This window comes from Merops nubicus, unplaced genomic scaffold, assembly GCF_000691845.1.
Source record: "Merops nubicus isolate BGI_N331 unplaced genomic scaffold, ASM69184v1 scaffold12302, whole genome shotgun sequence".
In the NCBI taxonomy this organism is placed as follows: domain Eukaryota; kingdom Metazoa; phylum Chordata; class Aves; order Coraciiformes; family Meropidae; genus Merops; species Merops nubicus.
The window spans coordinates 1-21,553 of NW_008591623.1; the positions used below are offsets into that span (position 1 = coordinate 1).

At 40.1% G+C, this 21,553-nt stretch overlaps 1 protein-coding gene across 1 annotated transcript in view; it reads left to right on the forward strand.

Moving 5' to 3' along the window:
- Positions 1 to 969: 969 nt before the first annotated feature.
- The window catches only part of PREP (prolyl endopeptidase), a gene marked incomplete at both ends in the record, with an annotated part of 66,901 nt that continues 46,317 nt past the window's right edge, over positions 970 to 21,553 (forward strand). Inside the window, 5 exons of the mRNA XM_008950327.1 lie at positions 970 to 1,044; positions 8,237 to 8,370; positions 11,409 to 11,539; positions 13,335 to 13,544; positions 15,693 to 15,814. Of these exons, the coding sequence (XP_008948575.1) occupies positions 970 to 1,044; positions 8,237 to 8,370; positions 11,409 to 11,539; positions 13,335 to 13,544; positions 15,693 to 15,814 (672 nt within the window). The remainder of the gene's footprint in view (positions 1,045 to 8,236; positions 8,371 to 11,408; positions 11,540 to 13,334; positions 13,545 to 15,692; positions 15,815 to 21,553) is intronic.

Below are 21,553 nucleotides of genomic sequence, written 5' to 3' on the forward strand. Positions count from 1 at the left end.
GGCCCGCGGGTCTCAGGGCCGTGCCGCGTCGGGGAGCAAATTCCGTGGCCGTGGTGCCGCTGCGCGTGTCGGGACTCCGGGCCTCCAGCTGGGCGGCAGCAGCACGCAGGGGAACGAGCAGTCTATTTTTATGTGCTGGCACTTCTGTACGACAGTCCCATCTCCTCGTGTTGGGACCTCAACTTGATAGGCAAGGATTACGGTGTAAATCTGGCTAAAATGGGTTCGGTTTTCTTCTCGTTCTGCAAAGGACCGTGCTTCAAGCGTCAGCCCAGGGATTATTTATAGAACTAGCATAACTTTTAAACCAAAATGTTTGTCTACGTGAGCCAATGCTGGAAGAACTAAAGGATTTACTTTAGTAGTTGAGTACAAGGATGAACTGCACAACTCCTAACATCAGGTATCTAGTATTATTTTGTATACTGGAGGAAGGAAGCAGATAAATTCATCCACGTGGGTTAGTCTTTTGTGTTTGGTTGGTTTTAATCTATATATGTACTTCACTCACATGTTTGTGAGCAGCAGTAGTTGGAAGGCCTAAATCAGAGACAGTTTTGTAACTAGAAATTACATTTTGGAAACATCCAGTGGTTTTAACATCTGGATTTGGAGGAGGTTTTTGGTAGGTTGGTTGGGGGATTTTTTTTAGGCGTTTTGGTTTGTTGTTGGGGTTTTTTTTATTACTTATCTATATTATGGAATGAATTTATGTTCATGTTCTGGATTTCTCTGGTGCTCTGTTTTTTTCTGAGGACAACTCTGCTGTCTTGGTGCTGTCAGCAAAGAATGGTAATATTCGGAACTCGACTGAGAGCAAAGTGTTGCTTTTCTCTTTATTTGCTTCCATAGCACTGTATGCTTTTGTGAAATTGCAAGTACCATTTAGCTTGATGACTATCATTCCTTGATGAACAGGGTCTGCTTATGTGCATGTCTTTTTTAAAGTATTGTCTTTTACAAATTCAGGTGTTGGATTACCATGGGTGTAAAATAAGCGACCCATACTGCTGGCTTGAAGATCCGGATAGTGAACAGACCAAGGTAACTTTGCTTTATACAGGAATGGCTGTTTTGGCATGATTCTCTTTCAGGCTAGGTACATGGGTAGTCTGCTTTTGAAGGACCTGCCAATACTTTTTGAAAACGTACATTGTGAATGTGGCTGTAGTTCATGTGATATGTTGTGGGTCTGACAGCAGTAGCATTGTTTTGTATTTTTGTGTTAATGAGGGAAAGATGGGAACCCTTCGAATAACCTAGATCACAGGATCTGGAAAACTAAAGCCTTGTTTTCCTTTCTGCCTTTTTTCTTGGAAAATGGGAATGCTCAAGGTGATGCTGTGATCTGAGAGTGTGTTATCTACTGTCCTAAGTACGTCTAAAATTTCCATAATTGGCAGTTTGGGAAAAGGTAGAAAGAAGACTCCTTTGGTTTGATTTCTTTGTACTGTGACAAAGTGTGAAAACGTTTTGTGTTGTTTGTGAGGTTTTTTTGACACTTTTTTTGAAAACAAAAACCTTTTCCTCCTGAAGTTAGGCTTTGTAAGTGGCTTTTATTACAGATTGTCAATGTTGCAGTGTTTTCAACCTACAGTCTGGTATAGCTAGATTGTGCTGATAGAACTGGTCTTTTGCTGAGAGAGACTCCTGAAAAATAATAATTATGGCTGGGAGCTAGTTGCTCTGGCATGGGGAGGTTGCATGGCATAAGGAGTTGCAGGAGTGAAGGCCAGAAAGTGACAGGTGGCAGTGTGGAGGAGGTTTTCTCTGTAATGGCTAATAACTTTGTGATAACCATAGTTCCAGGTCTAAAACACTGGCATCTATCTAGTATGTGCGATTGTGTCGGAAAGGTGATGGTTCTCCATTTAAAAATATCCTGCAAGGTGGAATTCCATTAGTGAGATTCCTTCTAGGTTCTCTCATGTATGTGCTTACGTAATACTCTTGATGAGATGGTTGACTAAGACTTACTGTAACTCTCAAGAGCAAGATAAAATGTGTACAGTTAGAATCCCTTTCCCTTCTTAGAAGCCTATCAATGTATATAAAGACTCACATGGATTAAAAAGGTTTGTTTGAGATCAGGTTTTAGTGGAAAAACTCTTGCTATGGATGTTAACATTGAAATTTAGATATTTAGTAAGTTGGGAGTATTTTTATTTTTTCATTCAAGCATCCTTAAGACAGGGTACACATGGGATAGTTTTGTGCCAGATTTTGAGGGATAGATGTGGGGGGAGGTATGGTTATGCCTTTCTTTTATAGAGGCCTTACCAATTCCTATTAAAGTAGGTTTGGGGATCCTGTGGAAGAGTTGAGATTGAGAAGATGCCAAGACCTGACCTTTTGTGTTCCTGTGTTCAATACTTTCTCCACATTCTGTGATCAAATTGGGTGAGAACAGTTGCATAAGAGTGTATCTTTGTTCTGAAGAAGTGGTAGTTTATACACGAGGCAGAATAAGGACTGGAGGATTATAACATGCTCAAAAATGCAGCAGCCTAAACACAAAATGTCACATTAGTGGAATGAAAATACTGTTAAATCTTACTTGCCTACACTCTAAAAAACATATGCCTTGGCAGAATTCTGCAGTGCAGTAGTAGTATGATGCAAAGAGTGGAGGGAGGGAGTGTGCATGTAAGTATGTGAGTGTATAATCTTTTTACAAAGTTCCAAGAGTTACTGAACAAGGGGAAATAAAGTATTTTACTGTTCTACCTCTTTTGTAGAACAGGACAGAAAAAAAAAATCTTAAAGTGCTAAATTGCTTTCATCTGCTTTATCACTCACTTCTCTGTACTCTGCAGCAGAGGTTGCTGATGGCCACTCTTTCTTACTGACCTTTCTTAATAGTTTTATCTCCAAGTTCTTGAGATAGTTTGCAGGACTCCTGCAGAATAGCCATGGTGCACCTACCAAATCAAAGAATAACCAGACGCTGGTATAGAGGCAACAGAATGACGCCAGTCTTCAGAGATAATTTGGAGCATGCTTTCTCTAGTTTTTAAGCCTTCAAGTCACTGACCTAGAGACCTGTGTCCTTCTCATTCTTCCTCCAAGCTGCTCGCTCTTTTTATGCACTCCTTAATATCCCAAGCCTCAATTTATTTGGAGGAAGAGTAAAAATACCCTGTGTACACCTCCAACGGTAGGCTACCCTTAATACATATTAAGTACAGAACTAGGTGAAGAATATCTTTGGGCATCCATGCTCATCTGTAGTGAAAGAGACCCTATTAGATTCCTGTTTACAACATACTTGCTTGATTTGGGTGTGTATAACAATGAAAATTCTGATTTTTGACGAGTATGAAGACTGAATGTCATTCATTTATAAAGTTAGGAATAGTTTCTCACACAGAAACAGCCAAAATTACTTGGTGTGTGCTGTCGAGTAGATGCACAAATATGTTGGAATTGTACTTTTCTAGACTGAGCAGAAATAGACATGAGTCAGTGAAACTTCAAGTTTACTTTTTCTTGAAGCATGGAGGAAGGAGGACAGGTGAGTTTACCTGGAATTTTCATGGTACATTACATGATGCCTACTGTAGGGTTAGCAGGACTGGAACTGAAAAAAAATTGCCAACAACAGCTGTGAGTGTAAAGAATTGTATTAATTTTTTCCTGTAGCTAGTCCAAATAATCTTGTGGGCTCTGACAGCCGCATACAAATAAGTGAACATAGAAGGATCTGATTCTATGGGGTTGGTTTGTTTGTTTTTTGTAATTGGCTTAATCAGGTATTTTTGCTGTGTTGAGTGCAGATGTACTGTACCCGATCCACTGTATTTTTGCAGGTTTCCATTAAGTCAGGTGGTTCTGTGGTTTCTCTTTGCTCTCTCTTCCCTTCTTGCAATGCCCTGAATGGTTATGTCCCTGCTTTGCATGGATATAGCCATTGCAAGGTGATGTTCTGGGAGGGGACCCTTTGGTGGATTAGTTTTCTATTGGCACACATGCTTAATCTGGGTCATGCTCAAGGCCACATGATAGTTTGATCTAATATGATTCAAGAATGGAATCTTTTCTAGCAGCAGCTCACAGCCTACTTTTAATTAGGTAAAAACCAAATAGGTTTAGAAATTTTTCAGCCAAGTCATCAAGATGATCTTATTCCATATGCAGCATATATTATCTTCTATAAAAATGAGGCTATTGAAATCTGCATTTGGTTAAGCAGGAATATATGCAGTCTTGGAGCTGATTAAGCCACATCCTTAATCTCCTGTGGAAAAGCTTTTCAAGAAATATGTGTTTGTATGTTCATGATCTATGTGCTTTACTGCATCATATTTTCCTCACATGCTTGGTTGGAGTCGTCATGTGCAGCTATAAACAAGCAAAACACCCTCTTCCAGATATGTAAATTAAAAATTAGCCCCTGGCCAGATGGTGATGTTCCTGCCTCACTTTGGAGAAAGGAAGCGCAGAGTGTGGTGGGTTCATGCTCTGCTACTGTTTGGACGTTGACCTTTAAGACAGACTGAGGAAGCTTCTGTGGCACAGTTGAAATGTTGTGCCACACTGGTAAAGCACTTGTGTTGAGGACCTAGGCCTCAACTGCAAAACCACACTACTGCTGTTGACTTGTGTTTGGCTTGGTGGGGCTTTCAACTTCTTGGTTGGTTTGTACACTTTGTAGAAAATAAGCTCATTTTTAGCCCACAGCAAAGTCTTTTGCTGCTATGTCAGTCATGCACAGTGCCTTAACTCACTGACAGCATAGGCACTGGTGTGGTGCTTGTTTCAGACCTGAGGGGTGGACAAGGGATAAAAGAGCAGGGGTCATGTAGTACACACAGATGAGTTGTGGTACTGTGAGCATGTGTAGGTTTGCATTAAGACTAGAACTGAAATTCACAAAACTAAAATTAAATGGAGTTGTAGTTATAATGAACCAGTGTTTCATTTACATGTTTTGGCAAATCTGCAGTTGAACTTCAAACGTTTCTTTGCTAAATACTAAAGTAAATGCTAAGAGGCGAGCCACCAGAAGTCTGCTTTGTCTTTATTTGTAATACCTAAAACAAGGTGTATGCCCTCTTGGAGAAGCTGCACTGAGCTACCTTTTACTGAGAAGATATATATGAAGATTTTGGGGTAACTACCAAACCAACTGTAAATACTTTACAGATTAATAACAAAGACTGGTAACGTTAAAACTATTTCTGTCCTAAGACTTCTCCTTGGAAAGTATACTGTGAGTGGAAATTATTGTCTTGAGAGAATGGCTTAGTGGAGAGTAGAAAGCTGATAGATTGTAACAAAGCATGGTTAAAAAATTTTGTGGCATGTGTCTTTTAGATGAAATGTAGTTATACTTAAAAAAAAAAAAAATAAAATTGGCCTGCTCAAGTAATGACCAAACACTTCAGCCTCGAGTAGAACATCTCTATTCTTAGTACAACACTTCAGAAACTCTTTTGCTTTTCAAATTACATTCTTGTCTGAGATACCCATAAGCATATGCCTTACTTGGACCTTTATTCTGTCTTGTCTTCTGCTTGCAAATTCTGTCCTGGCTCAAGGCTTATGATAGATTGCCAGATGTAGATTTCTACAGGCAAAATAAGAATCTTTTTCCATAGGTTCATGAAGATGTACATTTCCTGTTTGTCCTGTAGCTTAGTTGGTATCTATTTAGCTCAGCATGGTGGGTGGAGTTGTTTACTGGGAGAGTATCTGCTGACATTTGTTCCTGTACTTTACCTAGAGCAATATTTCAGTTATGTTTTGCTTTTGGAACATGAGTGCAAACTGTATGTAAGAACAGAGAGTTTCCAAACTGTACTGGATCCTCCTCAGTGGAAGTCTTTCAAAGACCTGTAATTCCTGCCTCCTTCTTCATGTAGCAATGTTAATTCCCTTTTACAAAGAGTCTAGGAATCTTTGGTGCAATCTAAGTGGGAATGAAAAAAGCATATTAAGTTCCTGTGAAAGCAAAATGACTAGTGAATCATTTGTCATTGCAACAGTGAGGAGGCATGCACTTGTGCAACAAATGCTTGTAAAGAAAAGTTTGTCCCCTCTTTGAGTACCAGTAAATGAAAGCAGGTGGGGTAGGATGTGACTGTGCAGTTAAAAGTAACGCACAGTTCCAGTATGCCTTTGCTGCAGTGTTACCATTTTGGTCCTTTTTTTGATAGGTGAAACAAAGTTGTGTGCCACTTTTCTGTCCACTGAGTGCAACCAAGAAGTGATTTTGCCCATCTAGTACAATGGATGGGTTTAGAAATGTTTTTGTAAGACGTATTTTCTCTTTTTCTCTGTGACATTTTTCTCTGGAAATGTCACAGCACTTTGAGTAGTTAGTTTATTTGTGTGCCATGAACTGTCTAGATTTTTTGGTATGTAGACTTTGAAATTCATGTGTTTCCACATGGGAGAATGAATTCAGATACACAATTCTTGGGTAGATTTGATGAAGTTCTTCCATCCAAGGAGGGGGGAACGATTATAGCAGTACAATGTGGAGGCTGTGTGCTGTTCTGACTTGTCACTGGGCTGTGCTGCCGTGCTGGGTTTTAAAGCTCTCTGTGCCAGTATGATCCTCAAATGGGCAACAGAAGCAAAAATTCACCTTTGCTTGACAACATATTCACTTCTTTCCTTTTCCTGATGGTATAATTTCCTGACTTGCTCCTAGCTGATACATAGCATATAATTTTGAGTAAAGGTGCAGGAATTGTCATTGTTAGGCTTCTGTTCCTGTTCCTTCCCAGTGCTGCAGTGCTTGCTTTCTTGTGTCATCCTTCAGTGGTGACTTGTGTGTAACCAGCCCATGTGTTCTGGAATGAACACGTTTCAGCACTTACCCAAGTGTTCTTAGGGCATTACTAATTCTGTGCTCACATATTTAAAGCTTATCAGTTTCTATGTGCTTTGTTAGGCATGAACAAATATCTGCCAAGTGGAGACTGACCGTAATTAATGCACTTTCTCTTTTACCTTTTGGCCTGATTTGTAATGCAGGTCTTGGCTCCGCACTGCTGTGTCAGCGAGGGATATGGGAGTAGTGAGAGTGTCTCCCTTTTGCCCCATGTGCTCGCTTCTCACCATGGGAAATGTCTGTAGAATGCTACTGAAAGGCTTTTGTGTTCTATTCTTTCCTCCTTTTCACCTGAAGAGTAAATAGATGAGTAAACATTGATAGTAATTGGTAAATGTGTGCCAGGTACTCTTTGTACAGCAGCTGGCTTTTCTGAAGAACTGTGAGACACAAACTATGGAATATAGATTGTAGCCCTGCTTTTCCTGTGGGTCGTGCCCCATGGTGAAGTGTAGCTCAGAGGTTATCATGTGTTGCTTTGTGACAGATTCAGGACAGGTAGAAACAATAGCCTCTTTCGAAGGCTAAGACTCTTGGGTATTAATTTGATGTTAATGTACTGTAGTATAAATAGGGATGGTGAAACACCAACAAAGCACTAGTTTCTCCATCCTTGCCATGAGAGTGGCCGCCTCTGACAGACAGCTGGAGTGGTAATGGTTTTGGCCACTGTCATTCTGGGAGGTGGAGTGCTTTAAAGAAGCCAGACTCCTCAGAGTTCTTTTCTCAGAAATTAGGTATTCTTGGTTTTTTGTAACTAAGAACTAATCTGTGGACAGTACTTTGGCCTTTTCAAGAAATACTGGCTGAGGCTAAGTTTTGTGTTACATTAACAGGATGAATGGATGGTGCACATGGTGTTTTACATCATCTTCTAGCCCTTCACAGCTCCTGAAATGATGGTGCTGTCTGTGGGCAAAGGGGACTCCATTCTTTATCCATTTCCTGGTTTATTTATCATAGAGTATTGGAGGATCATATAATTGTGGTGAAGTAAGGGAAGATGGTATACTTATACTGTAAGTTAACTTCTAGGAAAATACAGGGAGAGTTTTTTGAAAGCAATGAGGCTTGGTGGTTTGTTTTTTGGTTTGTGTTTTGGTTTTGTTTGGTTTTTTTAAGGGAAATGGCAGGCATTTGTCTTGTCTTTGGCAGAACCACTGGTTACCCCAGTGCATGTCCCAGAGGGACATTATTCAAGCTATAAGATCAATCTTATTACATTAATTGTGTAATGCTAATAAGTCTGTAAGACTCTTCAGGTGTGACACTACATAACCTATTGGGGGAAAGATGTCTGTGATGCCTTACTTCAGAAAATAGTGGGGTTTTTTTTAGGAAATACACATTTCTGCCTGAGTTCATGCCTGTTTTGGGGGAATTGTTTTCTTTCAGGCGTTTGTGGAGGCTCAGAACAAGCTTACAGTGCCCTTTCTGGAGCAGTGTCCTGTCAGAGGGCTGTTCAAGGAGCGAATGACTGAACTCTACGATTATCCTAAGTACAGTTGCCACTTCAAGAAAGGAAAAAGGTATGTGAAGAATGTCATTGTGGGTGGTGATGAATGTGAAGCAAGTCAAAAGCAATTAATTGTTAGGCAAACAAATTATTAATTAGGTTTGTATTTGTTGCTATATAGTTGGGAAATAGGGAAAGTCAGAGAATGTATATGTGTATATATATATATATATTTCTATATACATAAGGCTGAAGGATGATGAGCTTAAGCTAACCCAAGAAATGCAGTAATGGCTCTGTTGTGTGTCTCACTGATGCTAGGAAGTATCTCCAGTTCTTGGTCATATTGTCTCCTTGTTCTTTGTTGTTTTGTTTTTTTTTTTTTCTTTTTACAGGAAGAATTGTTATTTTATCAAAAATTCTAGAATCAGTGTTGTAAAACTCTGAGGATTTCCTTTCAGGGTTGATCACTCTCAGTTTCATTAAAAGCACCTCATCCTGAAAACGGCACAAATCTGTCATGTGCCTGTTCTAAAGTTTTACTAAAATACTGCTCTTGTGTTCCTCATGCTTTGATCAACTGGTAGGATTTTTGTTTAGAGCCAGCAAGAAGCAGTGGGAATTCCCTTGCGAAAAACAGCTCCTGTATCTGCACAGGACAGGGGAAAGACCAGTTGGAGGACTTATGGTTACAGATGCAAAAAGATACAGTGTCGAAGAAATAAAGAAGTCCTGCTCTATTTGAATACCTGGCCTACTTGTATCCCTGTTTGAATTCTATGGCTGGGTAAAAGCATGGTGCTTCTGTGGTTTACCCAAAGTCTGGAGGCTGCAGCTACTGCTCAATTTTGTGACCTCTTTCAGAAAGGGAGTAAAGGGATGAAACTGCTGATTAATTTAGTAGCATCTAAAGATTGATTCAGCAGTTGAAAAAGAGGTCGTGCAGCCAGCTAACCATTCTTAATCATGGGAAACACAAGTAGTCTTTTCCAGTATTTTCAATTTGTTTGATCCTTGTTGAGTGGGCATGCAGATGTGGCAGGCATGTTTTCGTTGTCATCTGCAGGAAAGAGCAGATGTTTTTTTGCCTTAAGATTTCTGCACAGATATTGATGGAGATGGGCTGCTCTTCAGTTACGGGTTGGATGCTGTGAGGAGGGTGTGGATACTTGTTACTAAGGGAGGGAAAGGATGTGTGTTTTTGTAAAAGTGTATCATGGGGAGTGAACCCAAGCTGATGTTGGTTTAAGTTGTCACTGGCATGACACAGCACATAGTGTGTAGAGGTGTGAGGTTCGAGCCCTGAAGCAGTGGGGCTGTTTAGGACAGTGCTGCATTCAGGGAAGTAAGCCTTCTTGAGCAAATCAGGCAAAGCTTACTCATTTGTATGAGATGCTCATGCAGATATAGCTGTGCTCAATCTGCTTCTGGAGCAGGCCTGGTCAGTGATTGCTCTGGATTCTCTGGCCCATTCTCCCTGTGCAGTGCAAACATGCCTGGGTGTGGTTGTCTTTAATGGTGATAAGGCTGGATGTTGCAGGAGTGTTCATGGCAGTGCTGAGTATAGTCTTCAGCAGAGATAAAAAGTCTTGATTTGATGCAGTTGACTGTCCTCCAGGAAGAATATTTTATGCTGGGACTGTAATGTGCTTTAAGTTATGACACTTTACTTTGTTTTTAACATATGTCGTCTTAGTTTTTTGAGTGTTACTCTATTTCTTGGCATGTACTGAACTTAAATCACAGTGGTTTAAAAACCATAGCCAAACCCCATGTATTATGCTATTTGAGAAGATTAAGAGGGCTATACCAAGTTAAGTGACATGTATTAAGGGGTGGGAGGAGGAAGAACTGTTCTATTTGGAGAAATGTCTAAACTTCCCATGACATTTAGGAACTCTTAAATTTAATTGCCCCAGTTTTCTGCCGAAGAAAGAGCTGCTCAAGGGCAGTGTGTAAAGAGCTGTTGTGCAGAATCTGCAGAAAGGAAGAGTGCCCAGGGAGGTGCTGTCTGTCACATTGTTTGACCTTTGCTTCCCAGCTTATTGCCCAGCCTTGCAGAGGTGAAATTGGCTAGGAAATGCATGGTCAAATGGAAAAGTGTCTCTTTATTTAATCCTTTGAATCTTTCAATTTTATCATTTGCTGAACATTATTGTTAATATTTTAATATATTACTAGTTCAGATTTTTTGCCAGACCTTTGTGAATATAGTTCCCCTTTCTGGGTTTGCCTGGTTCTGGTGCTTGTATCCAAGTACAAGATAGGGAATATGTAAACTTATGTTTAGGTTTGAACATTACCCCATAAATCCCCCTGTTCCCCCAGGAGAAGCTGCTATGTGATTTGTTAAGTCAAGAGTTTGTGTAATAATACTCGTATGTCCTATGAAGGAAGAAAAATGCAGTACCTGAATTGCATAGAATACAGTTATTAATTTCTTTGAGCTCTGTAGTATCTTATGATGTGAAGAATATCCCTCACAAAAGAGAATCCTGTAATTCTCTATTCCTACAACTTTTTCAAAACAAAATTTTGGGGACATTGGGACACAGAAATGAAACCATTTAAGTTCTGTTTCGTTTGAACAGCTGTCTGCCACCCAATTCAGATTTCTAAGCTTTGACACTCAAATAGCTGCTTTCACATAGGGGGTGGGAACCTGTGCCAATACTTGTAACAGAGAAGTGCTGAGGCTGCCAGAGCTTTTAACCTAGACAGATACATGGAGTTTATTGTGTACTTGGATTTGTTTAAAATGCACTGTGGCAAAGGCAGCTTTTACTTTTTAAAGATGTTTTGGGTGCATCCTACAGTCTCTTCTGTACAGTCTGTATCGCCTCAGGATGAGATTCCTTTTATTTTAAGAGGCCTGGAAATTGGTGTCTGGACTTCCTCTGCACTAAGGGGAAGAGACAGGCACCTACAGAGGATGGTCAAATCTCTGATGGCCACAGAGGAAGCCATGATTCCTATGGCACTGTGAGACTTGTGTTTCCCTTAAATATTTATCTGTCTTTTATTCAAGATCATCTCATACAAGTTTTTCTTCCTTGCCATACTGAAAGTCTGAGTTCTTCCTACTTATTTTTCCATCTCATGTTCTTTTAGGTATTTTCATTTCTACAATACAGGACTGCAGAATCAGCGAGTTCTATATGTACAAGACTCCTTGGAAGCTGATGCCAAAGTTTTTCTTGATCCAAATAAGCTTTCTGATGATGGCACTGTGGCTTTACGAGGTTAGTGAGTTCCTGCTAAGTCTGCACCTTCAGTGGAAGTGGTTTCCAGCTCTTCACCTACAAAAGTATGCCTGAAGTGGCTTATTTTTTTAAGCAAGTGGTCATGATAACCATATGTGGGTTTGTGTAGTGTTTCAGAGAACACTTCTAAATCTACGTTGTATGCACAGTCAATTTGGTTAAGTTTCTCAATGTCTCTTTTCAGAACTCTGTAACAGGTTTCCACTGAAGTATTAACAGATTTTGAGGCCTTCCATAGCAAGGAAAAAATATTTGTGTATTTATATTGACTAATTTCTTAAAATTGTATTTTGCATCTTTAACACAAGACAGCAAGTTAAAGTAATAAACTGTGAAGGAATGTAGTGTTAACTTCTATGAGAATTACAGCATTACTTGTGTTCACTAGGGCTTTCAGCTGGGCTTGCTGTCCGTTTTCCTACTCCCTGGTGGCTTGTTGTAGAAGCAAGACTCTTGGACCTAGAGGCCCTTCAAGTCTGTTCAAGGCCAGTTAATAATGACAGAGGACAGATTTAGTGGACACTTCCTTAAGTGTGACCTAATTGCAAAGAATCAATATGGCTTTTTTTTTAGTGAGAGATGCTGCCTTAAACTGGATATAAGGAGTTGGATTCTTATGATCTTCCTGTATTTCTAAAAAGGCATATGACAAAGTCTCTTTCCAAATGCAGTAAGAGGAATGACAGCCATGGAACAGAAGGGGAAACTACTGGTGTCGATAAATAATTGATTTAAAGGCAGGTACAGGAAAAACTGATCAACTGTCGAAGTCACTAGTAGAGTTCTGCCAGGGACTATGCTAGGACTTGCACTGTTCAGTATGTTCATAACTATTAGGAAAGGGAGTGAGCAGAGAGGTAGCAGGGTTTGGTGATGACACAAGGTTACTCCAGGTAAAGGCTGAAGACTGACAGAGCTGTAGAAAGACTTTAGCTATAGTGAGTGGGCAATAAATTAACAGGTAAAAATCTCTGTGCAGATAATTTTAACTGATGTGCAGGGGATAAACAATCCTAACCTCATTTGTAGAGGAGTGGATGGAATAGACTCTGAGCTGACCATGACCACTTGGGGAGAGTTCTTAGGCTGTAATAGGTAGTTCCATGAAAATGTCAGCCTGGTTCTCATTAGCAGCCAAACAAGCACGTCAAATATTAGAAATTAAGAAGGAAATAGAGAACAAACCAGAAAACACCATTACATTGGCAACCCAGGAGTTTATATAAACGCATAGTTGCAGTTCCCTGAGCTCAAAAGGGCTCTGAAATAGAGTTCAGAGGAGGGAAGTAGGAACAATCAAGGGTATGGAGCAAAGGTCAGAAACACTGAGCGTGCCCAGACCCGCCACCATGGGAAAGGGGGAATTTAGCAGGGGTACAATAGAGGTCTGCAGGATTATTTGTCACATGAAGTAGTGTGGAGAAAGCAAATAGGGGTTGGTTGGTCACCATTTTCTCTATTTCATGAATGAGGGGATATCAGATGAACGCAGTGGCAGTTGAGTCCAAAGCAAACAAAAGAAGGAGATGGTTCATGCTGCAAGAAAAAGATTGTAGAGCCCCTTCCCAATGGATGTTGGTGGTGCAGAAAACTTACTGTGGGCTTAAAGGCAAGCTGGACAAGCACTTTCCCAATTTCGCCTCTATTTCATTGGAATTTGGCTAGTGTGTAGTAAATAATAAAAAGTTGTATCGCAAATTAGCAAACACTTTTTTGAAAATACTGATTCCTTGTGCTGGTTCTTACTTCGTATTCTTTGATTCCAATTTCTTAGGTTATGCATTCAGTGAAGACGGTGAATACTTTGCATATGGCCTGAGTTCTAGTGGCTCTGATTGGGTTACTATCAAGTTTATGAAAGTTGAAGGTCCTGAGGATCTTCCAGATACGCTGGAGAGAGTTAAATTCAGTTGCATGGCATGGACCCATGATGGAAAAGGCATGTTCTATAACTGCTATCCAAAACAAGATGGGAAAAGTGATGGTAAGTATGGCTGTACTAATTACATGCTATTTGGAAGCAAAATGACCTTTTCAGTAAATTGTTGCAAAAAATAATTAGCCCTACTAGTTTACACTTGAAGTATCCACCTATACTAATTTACACAATTAGATATCAGATTGTGTCTTGTGTGGCCAAAGCCTTTTCTCAGTGTGAGTATTCCTTTGCCTGCTTGTCACTGTCTTTCTCCTGTGTTTGCTTCTCCCTTTCTTTCTCTCTACAGTGATTTACTTAGCTTTCATACAGGCTGTTACTAGCAGGAATTTGATGTCTGGTGACATCTTACTTATATCTTTTTCCTTTATGCATTTGTGAACTGGCTTGGAAGGTTGACCTGATGAGTAGCAACCTGAGGCATAAGGTTTTTGTTATTCAACTAGATTAATTCATCTGTGGTTCCCAGCACAGCAACACGAAAATATTTATGCTAGCAAAACTCAAGGAGCAGCACACAGAGTGGAATAAATTGCTGAGGAATGTCAGCAGGGAAGGAGTTCAACAGCTCTTATTATAAGGCAGTGCTACTGGAAAGTTTCTTCTGGAGAAACCTTGGAGAGACCATGAATTTTGCCTCTGTATTTGTTTTCACAGCTTATCCCTTAGGGCTCATTTTTGGGACCAATCTTGGTTAAAATTTTTATCAGTGACCTGGATGAGGGTATCAAATGCACCCTCAGTAAATCTGCAGATGACATGAAATTATGTGGGAGGGTTGATCTGCTTGTGGGTAGGAAGGCTCTGTAGAGGGATCTGGACAGGCTGGAGCCATGGGCTGAGGTCAGTTTTATGAGGTTTAACAAGGCCAAGTGCCAGGTCCTGCACTTGGGTCACAACCCCAGGCAGCACTACAGGCTCTGGGAGGAGTGGCTGGAAAGCTGCCTGGTGGAAAAGGACCTGGGGGTGTTGGTGGACAGCCAGCTGAACATGAGCCAGCCATGTGCCCAGGTGGTCAAGGCCAGTGGCATCCTGGCCTGGATCAGAAACAGTGTGACCAGCAGGAGTAGTGAGGTGATCGTGCCCCTGGACTCAGCACTGGTGAGACCACACCTTGAGTCCTGTGTCCAGTTTTGGGCACCACAGGATAAGAAGGACATTGAGGTGCTGGAGTGGGTCCAGAGAAGGTCAACGAGGCTGGTGAGAGGGCTGGAAAACATGGCTTATGGGGACTGGCTGAGGGAACCGGGGTTGTTTAGTCTGGAGAAGAGGAGAGAGAGAGGTGACCTTGCTCTCTACTCCTGCCCAAAAAGAGGTTGTAGTGAGGCTGGTGTTTGTCTCATCTCCCAAATTACTGATGATAGGATGAGGGGAAATGGCCTCAAGTTGTGCCGGGGGAGGTTTCAATTGGATGTTAAGAGGAATTTCTTCACTGAGAGAGTGGTTAGATACTGGAACAGGCTGCCCAGGTAAGTGGTGGAGTCGTCATCCCTAGAAGAGTATATGTAGCACTTGAGGCTATGGTCCAGTGGTTAGGGAAATGCTGGGATGGTGGTTGGACTTGATGATCCTAGAGGACCTTTCCAACCATGGTGATTCTACAATTCTATGATTCTGCCAGACTTGCAAGTTAGATACTCACTTTGTGTTTTTCACTTTTAAACATCTTGGTAGTTCAGAAGCTGAAGTATTGGAAAATCTTGCAAGAACAAAATTTAAAAAAGATAAAAATCAAGTAGCACCTCATGCAGTGCTTTAAAAAACTTCTTTATTTTTATTTGCAGCAAATGGAAGTATGAAGTTTTCTAGGAATGTTAATTAGCAATAAATCTCCATTTAGTTGTTCAGGGGGCAATGGGAGCAAAAAGGTCACTAGAGAGTGGCAGGGATTGTTGCTTTTCTTTGCTTGCTTAGTATTTCTAGAAATCAAAGCTTGAAATGATAAATCTTCACATTTGAAAAATGTATTATCCACAGTAAAAGGAAAGGGTAATTTGAGAGGTTGGCAGTGTGGTTTGAAGTTTTATTTTGGTCTGGAGGGAAATGGTTATAGATAAAAACCATTCTTAGATCTCTCTGCTGGATTATTATCTCTGTTACATGTTTTATATGGGATACAGAAATTTCAAAAGGTTTTGCTTGATAATTGTTGGATTTCTTTGAGAACTAATTGTTTAAATATCTGCATTTCAATAGGCACTGAGACCTCCACTAATCTGCACCAAAAGCTGCATTACCATGTATTAGGAACTAACCAGTCAGAAGATATCCTGTGTGCTGAATTTCCGGATGAACCGAAATGGATGGGTGGAGCTGAGGTACGGTGAGCACACCCTGAAGCTTCTCGTTGTTCTGTTCAGTTTTTTCAGATTCTAACAACTGATAGTAGCTAAAAAGTAGAAAACATTTTGCTGAAGGAACGCTTTTTATTTGTCTTACGGAGTTGACCCTTGACCTAAGAATCATTGACTAAGAATTGTTGAAAGTGAGACTTGTTTTGTTTGCTTTAAACCAGTTCTCAAGCCTGGAAGGACACAATAACATACCCTTTTTCTTCTCTGAGGGCATTGTGCCTGATGCATATTTGAGGGCAGAGAAGGATCATTTGTTGGACAGTATGTCACTTCTCTTGTTTCTTCTTAGTCAGTGTTGAGACCCAGCCTACACTTCCTGCACAAAAAGCTTATTCCAATAATCAGCTTGTCTGGATATTCCCTGCCATGTATTTATTTTGATTCTATTTATTTTCATGATGTCATTCCTGAAAATGAGATATGTCTACTCTACTTACTTGAGGGATGGGGACATACAAGTTGAAATCTGTTAAAACTGTGTGCACAGTTGGAGAATTGGAGATTTCCCTACAACAAGTTTTATCAGCACAAATAAGGTGTGGACTGAGTTAGTGGAGACAAGTGACTGCTGGAACTGATTTCTTAATCTTGTTTTGTTAAACTACTAGTATGTGGTGCAAAGTCCCATTGAACCAAACTGATAGGTAATCATGCTCTGTTCTTTCTGACATGAATGATTCAGAAGATTTAAGTTTTATAAGTTTTATGATTCATGTTTGTTTTATTCTTTATATTAGACTTAACAGTGCTTGATTAATTGCTGTTGGAATGTAGTGGTGGTCATCCTGTTTATCATGGAATTTACATTTTTCCAGTGGATAGAAACACATTGTAATTCTTTGTACTCTCCTAGCTACTATATTTAATCGGTATATTTTATTTCTATACAGTCTCTCTTTTGGTCTGACACTTCTGATAAATATGAAATGTTTTAAACCTGATTTGGGATATTCAGTTCCTAGAACTACTTTTCCCTGAGAGGGCTTCTTTTTAAAAATTTGATCATCAGTCTGTCATTTTCAACACATCAATTGATGAAAATATTGGGGGTTTCTTTTCTGTGGGCTGCCAGAAAAGAAAGGAGGTTCTTTCAAAGAATTTGAACAGTGGGATTCAAAATGAGACTGTGAGTGAGCATGTGAAGGGCTCTCCAGCAAAGTGACCACACCGAGCTTTCTCTGTATAAATCAAACTTATCTTTTGGTTCTTTGTATTAACAGAACCTGTTTTACATGATCTCATCTATTCATGAAACATACCAAACAACTTCCCTGAATATCAGTGTCAACTTGCAAATGGGGCTTTGGAGTTCTTTTTTAACTGTTCAAGAAAAGTCAAAACAGTCAGTTCTGTTGAGTTTGGTTGGCAATAAAATGGAATTTGGAAATCATTATCCTTATTTTTCCTAGTTCCGTAAATGGGCTTGCTGTCAGTGACAGATGTCTTGTAGTGATGTATCCACTGATTCACTTGAGTGATGCATGTTATTATTGTTGTCATTATGGCTTTGCACTGTCGTGAGCTAAACTACATGTGTTGTTGTGAAGGCAAATTCATTTTCTGTGGGAGAGGGCTGTTGCAGTGTGATTCATTAGACTATACAGCTTTTTCGGGCATTGAAAGTTTGGAGTCTCAGAGGGTATCAAATCCCATGGAAATGATGTATTCTCTATGAGTTGTAGAGGGACACTTGTCTTGAAACAGCCCCATGGGTAAGTATTGGGAAAGTGGGGAGTGCAGCAAATAGAAAAACACCTCACCATGGGTTTTTGTTTAATAACTTCATATGGCTGCTTATGACTTTCCTTGGCCTATAGGAGGCATAAGCTTCTAGAGATGTTGGGATTTAAGAAGTGGTGCTACTTCAAGGGGGAGTGGTAAAGCAGAGATGCAGCTTGGTAAATGATGATGAGCTTATCTACTTGAAAACAACTGATATTCTGGGATTGTACTGTAAGATCAAGCTGTAAAATGTGGCTCTGTCCTGATACTAATGAGAAATGGTTTATAATGGTCAGAAAAAAACCCCGTACTCTGCAATCAAAAAAAAACAAAAAACCCAACCAAACAACAACAAAACACCAAGAAGAAAACAAAAAAAATGCAGTTGCAAAGTGTGGTTTCATCCTTGTGCTGCATGTCAAGAATCTTCATTTCAGGGCATTCAGACAAGTTTTCTGGCCCATTTTTTTAAAGTGTGCATTTGAGAAAGTGGAAGACCACAAAGTAATGGGGGAAAAATTAAAATAGCTTTAGTAAAAATCAAATTATATGGCTTATTGTCATTGTCCTGAATATTCTTACTTGATGCTAATATGCTGCCACAGATTTTAAAATGTATCTTTGCACACCTCTGTGTTTTGTGAAAGTCCACTTTCATATGTTCCTGCCAGATTAAAAAACGTTTTTATTGTACAGGGCCTTGCTGGGGCAAATAGGCAGAGGCATTTGGATTCTTTTTTTCTATACAAGCTCCAGTGAAGGCAGTCAGATTATGGTAGTTTGGGTGACCTAGTTTCAACTTCGAAGCCTTTCTCTGTAGTGGGGACAGAGCTTGAACTTCCATAGTCACGTTTAGAGCAGAATTTACGAGTCTCACAAACATTGGGTTGAGGGAGAAAAATACCTTCCTTGCAGCTGACGAAATCATTCAGAGACTTCGAAAGTAATAATGTTGCCATGATGCTTCAATAAAATGTGTAATTTCAGGTGCGCTGTAGGGAGTTGTTGTGGTGTCTATTTTCAATGGAGAGAAAAAACTAGGTCACTGATTAGGACAAAAGAGGACTGTGTAAAATTTTGTCAGCTTAATACACTTACAGGGCAACACGCAAGAAAATAGCTTCGGGTTTTTTTCCTTATTACACATTCAACACCAGCCCCAAGTATGCCTGATCTAAACAAAATCTGTGGTGCTGAAAATGGTTTTGGCATAGAAGTATAGGTGCATTTCCAACTCGTCACTTGAATGGATTGCTTGTGAGGGGAAAAAAAATCATCTGTTTACTGTTAGACAGATATATAAGTTTTGAAAAAGAGTCTGTCAAGTCTTTTCATTAGTCTAGAAAAAGTGTATGTGTTTCTGGTACAGATTCTAGGATGGTGAGGGAGTTGTGAAGAGCAGAGGTGGTGTTTATTTGAATAAGATCCCAGCAGAGGGCAGTCTAGTATGAAGATTTTTAAAACCTTGGCAGCTCTCTCTGAAAAGGGGAGCTTCCCATGCTTCTGTTTAAGTGGCATGTTCTTGCTTCCTCTGCAGGCTCACAGTGTGTCTCTCTTTCACAGCCAGACTGTTATTCACAAAGTTAAACAATAAGTTACATAAGAGCCTTTCACAGTTGGTAGTGCTAAAAGTCCCTTCCGTACTGGCAGGAAAGTGAACAGGAGAGAAAGAGGGTGAGGGAAACCCTTTCATCCCAATTCTGTCAGCAGTAAAACAAGTACAGTTTTTTCATGGTGTTGTCTTACAAACACTGTGCACAGTCCTGACAATTTTTATTTTAATTTTTTTTGGTTATATTTAGAGCTGTCAGTTAACATCAGTGGCTCTCAACCAGGGAGGTGATCTTGCAAATGAAATTCAGAACACAGAGGAGTAAACGGTGCCAAATGTGAGCTGGCTGTGGTGTGTTTTCACTGCAGGAATGTGTAAGTGCAGCATCCATAGGGGAAGAGTGAGCAGCGTGAAGGGGAAGGGCTCAAACCGTTGTCAGTGTGCTCAGGTGAGACTCACTGCTGAATAAAACTGCTGTGGGAGTTTTTCTGAAGCCTTATGCTATCTTTGTCAAAGCTGAATCTGGAATGGAAGCCTACTATGAATATCTTCCAACAGCCCTGGTCTGGAGAACTTTGACAATAAGAAACAGGCAGGCAATATCTCTGTCTGCACGTGGGGCTATGGGAGATGGTAACCTCTTACGTAGCCAGGTTCCTGATGCTTTAGTGCTTTCATGGTACTCAAAAAGAAGCTGAAAGCCACAGGAGGACGTTGTCCCATCAGAAGGCTATTGATTTTGCTCTGAGCTAGATTTAAGAAAGGGCATGCATGTACCTGTTGCTGCATTCCTCTTCTGAACAGGGCTGTCTGGTGCCCTGTTGCAATTGAAACAGTCGGAAGCACAATGATCTAGGGTAAAACTGCCAGTTCTCTGGCATTTTGTATTCTCTTTGGTAGGTCTCCTTCAACACCAGGCTTAGCAGAGGCTCAGAAGGATATGGTTAGACTAGAAATGCTCTTTATGCCAGCACACTGTACCTGAAATCCAAGAAACAAAACTCACCTGGAATAAAGAAATTAACTCCCAAAGAAATTTTTCTAACCTGAGGAAGGTATGGATAGAACAAATAGCAAGTGGTTTACATATAACCAGTCCATGTCCTGCAAAGGGTATGTCAGGTTTGCTCCTCAGAAAGCAGTAAGTGGTTTCTGTTGGACCTGATCCTGAAATTGTGCATTTCTGTGATCACCCATCATTAGGGCTTCTGAAATCTAGTCGATGAAACCAGTGTGATGCAAATGGAAAACAAACCAAAGTGTTTTCAGCCTTAGTGTACCAGTTTCAGGGACCTTTGTGTAGAGAGTCCCAAGAGGTCGATTTAGTGAAAGGGGATCCATGCCCAGTCCTCATCTTCTCAAAAGAATGCTGAAGTATAAAAGCAGGTAGGAACTATATGCCATCTTTGGTGACTTGCTGGCAACACCACAAAGACAATGTCATAACGTAGCTTTGCATTCCTTTCATGGCATACCCCCCCAAACAAAAACCCCAACCCTTCACAGTTGTTTTATCTAATGCAAAAAAAAAAAAAAAAAGTGTTTCCTGTTCTAGGGAAGGAAATAGATTTGCTTTTTCTAATAGTTAATAGCAGTGGAATTTGAAAGGCTGGGATATTACAGCTGGGGGCTCCTTGTCGTCACACAAGTAGAACTTTGTGGCATGGAGGCATGTGTGCATCTGTTTGATGTTAGAACATTTGAGGCTGTTCAGGCAACATAATTGCTCTCATCTTTCACTGACCAAAGGTTTTGGCTAATTCCTAGGACGTTTTACTTCTCTGTAGAAGACATGTGCTTTGTGTATTTTTGTGTTCAGTATTTTACTTTACTCATCTAATAGAAAGCCTTAAAATATTTGTAAGTAACACAAGGCAGGTAATTTCTGCATCAATCTGAAAGGTTTCCTGCATGTAGATTCTTCTTAGCCAAGTCATATGAAGGTTCAGTGGTGTTATGGAAAAATCTCTGTGTTGCATGTACTTAAAGTTTAGGAAGTAATTGCTGTCATCAGTCGAGGTGACTGGATACACACCTAAATTAATATTTAAAAACCCGCAAAAACTAGTTAGTCACTCTGGGTGGTTTAAAACTATTACATATATAGCATGTAGTGAAAAATGTAGCAGTGTTAAAATGCAGTTTATCGATGCAATAGGTTTTTAATTCCTAGTTATTAATGTCATGAATTGCATGGTTGCATCCTCACTGCCACACATCTTGCACTTTCTGGATGGTTTGAGCTTCCCATGGCTGGGTACACAAGAGCCCAGTTACTAATTTGACCATTTGTCAGTTTGAAATCTTTGATTCTGTCTTTTTTTTTTTTTTTTTTTTTTTTTTAAAATGCATGTCCAGTGAAACAGAACGAATGAATTAGGTAGCAACGACAGTTGCCTTGTTCCATATGCAAAGGGCACCAGTGCATG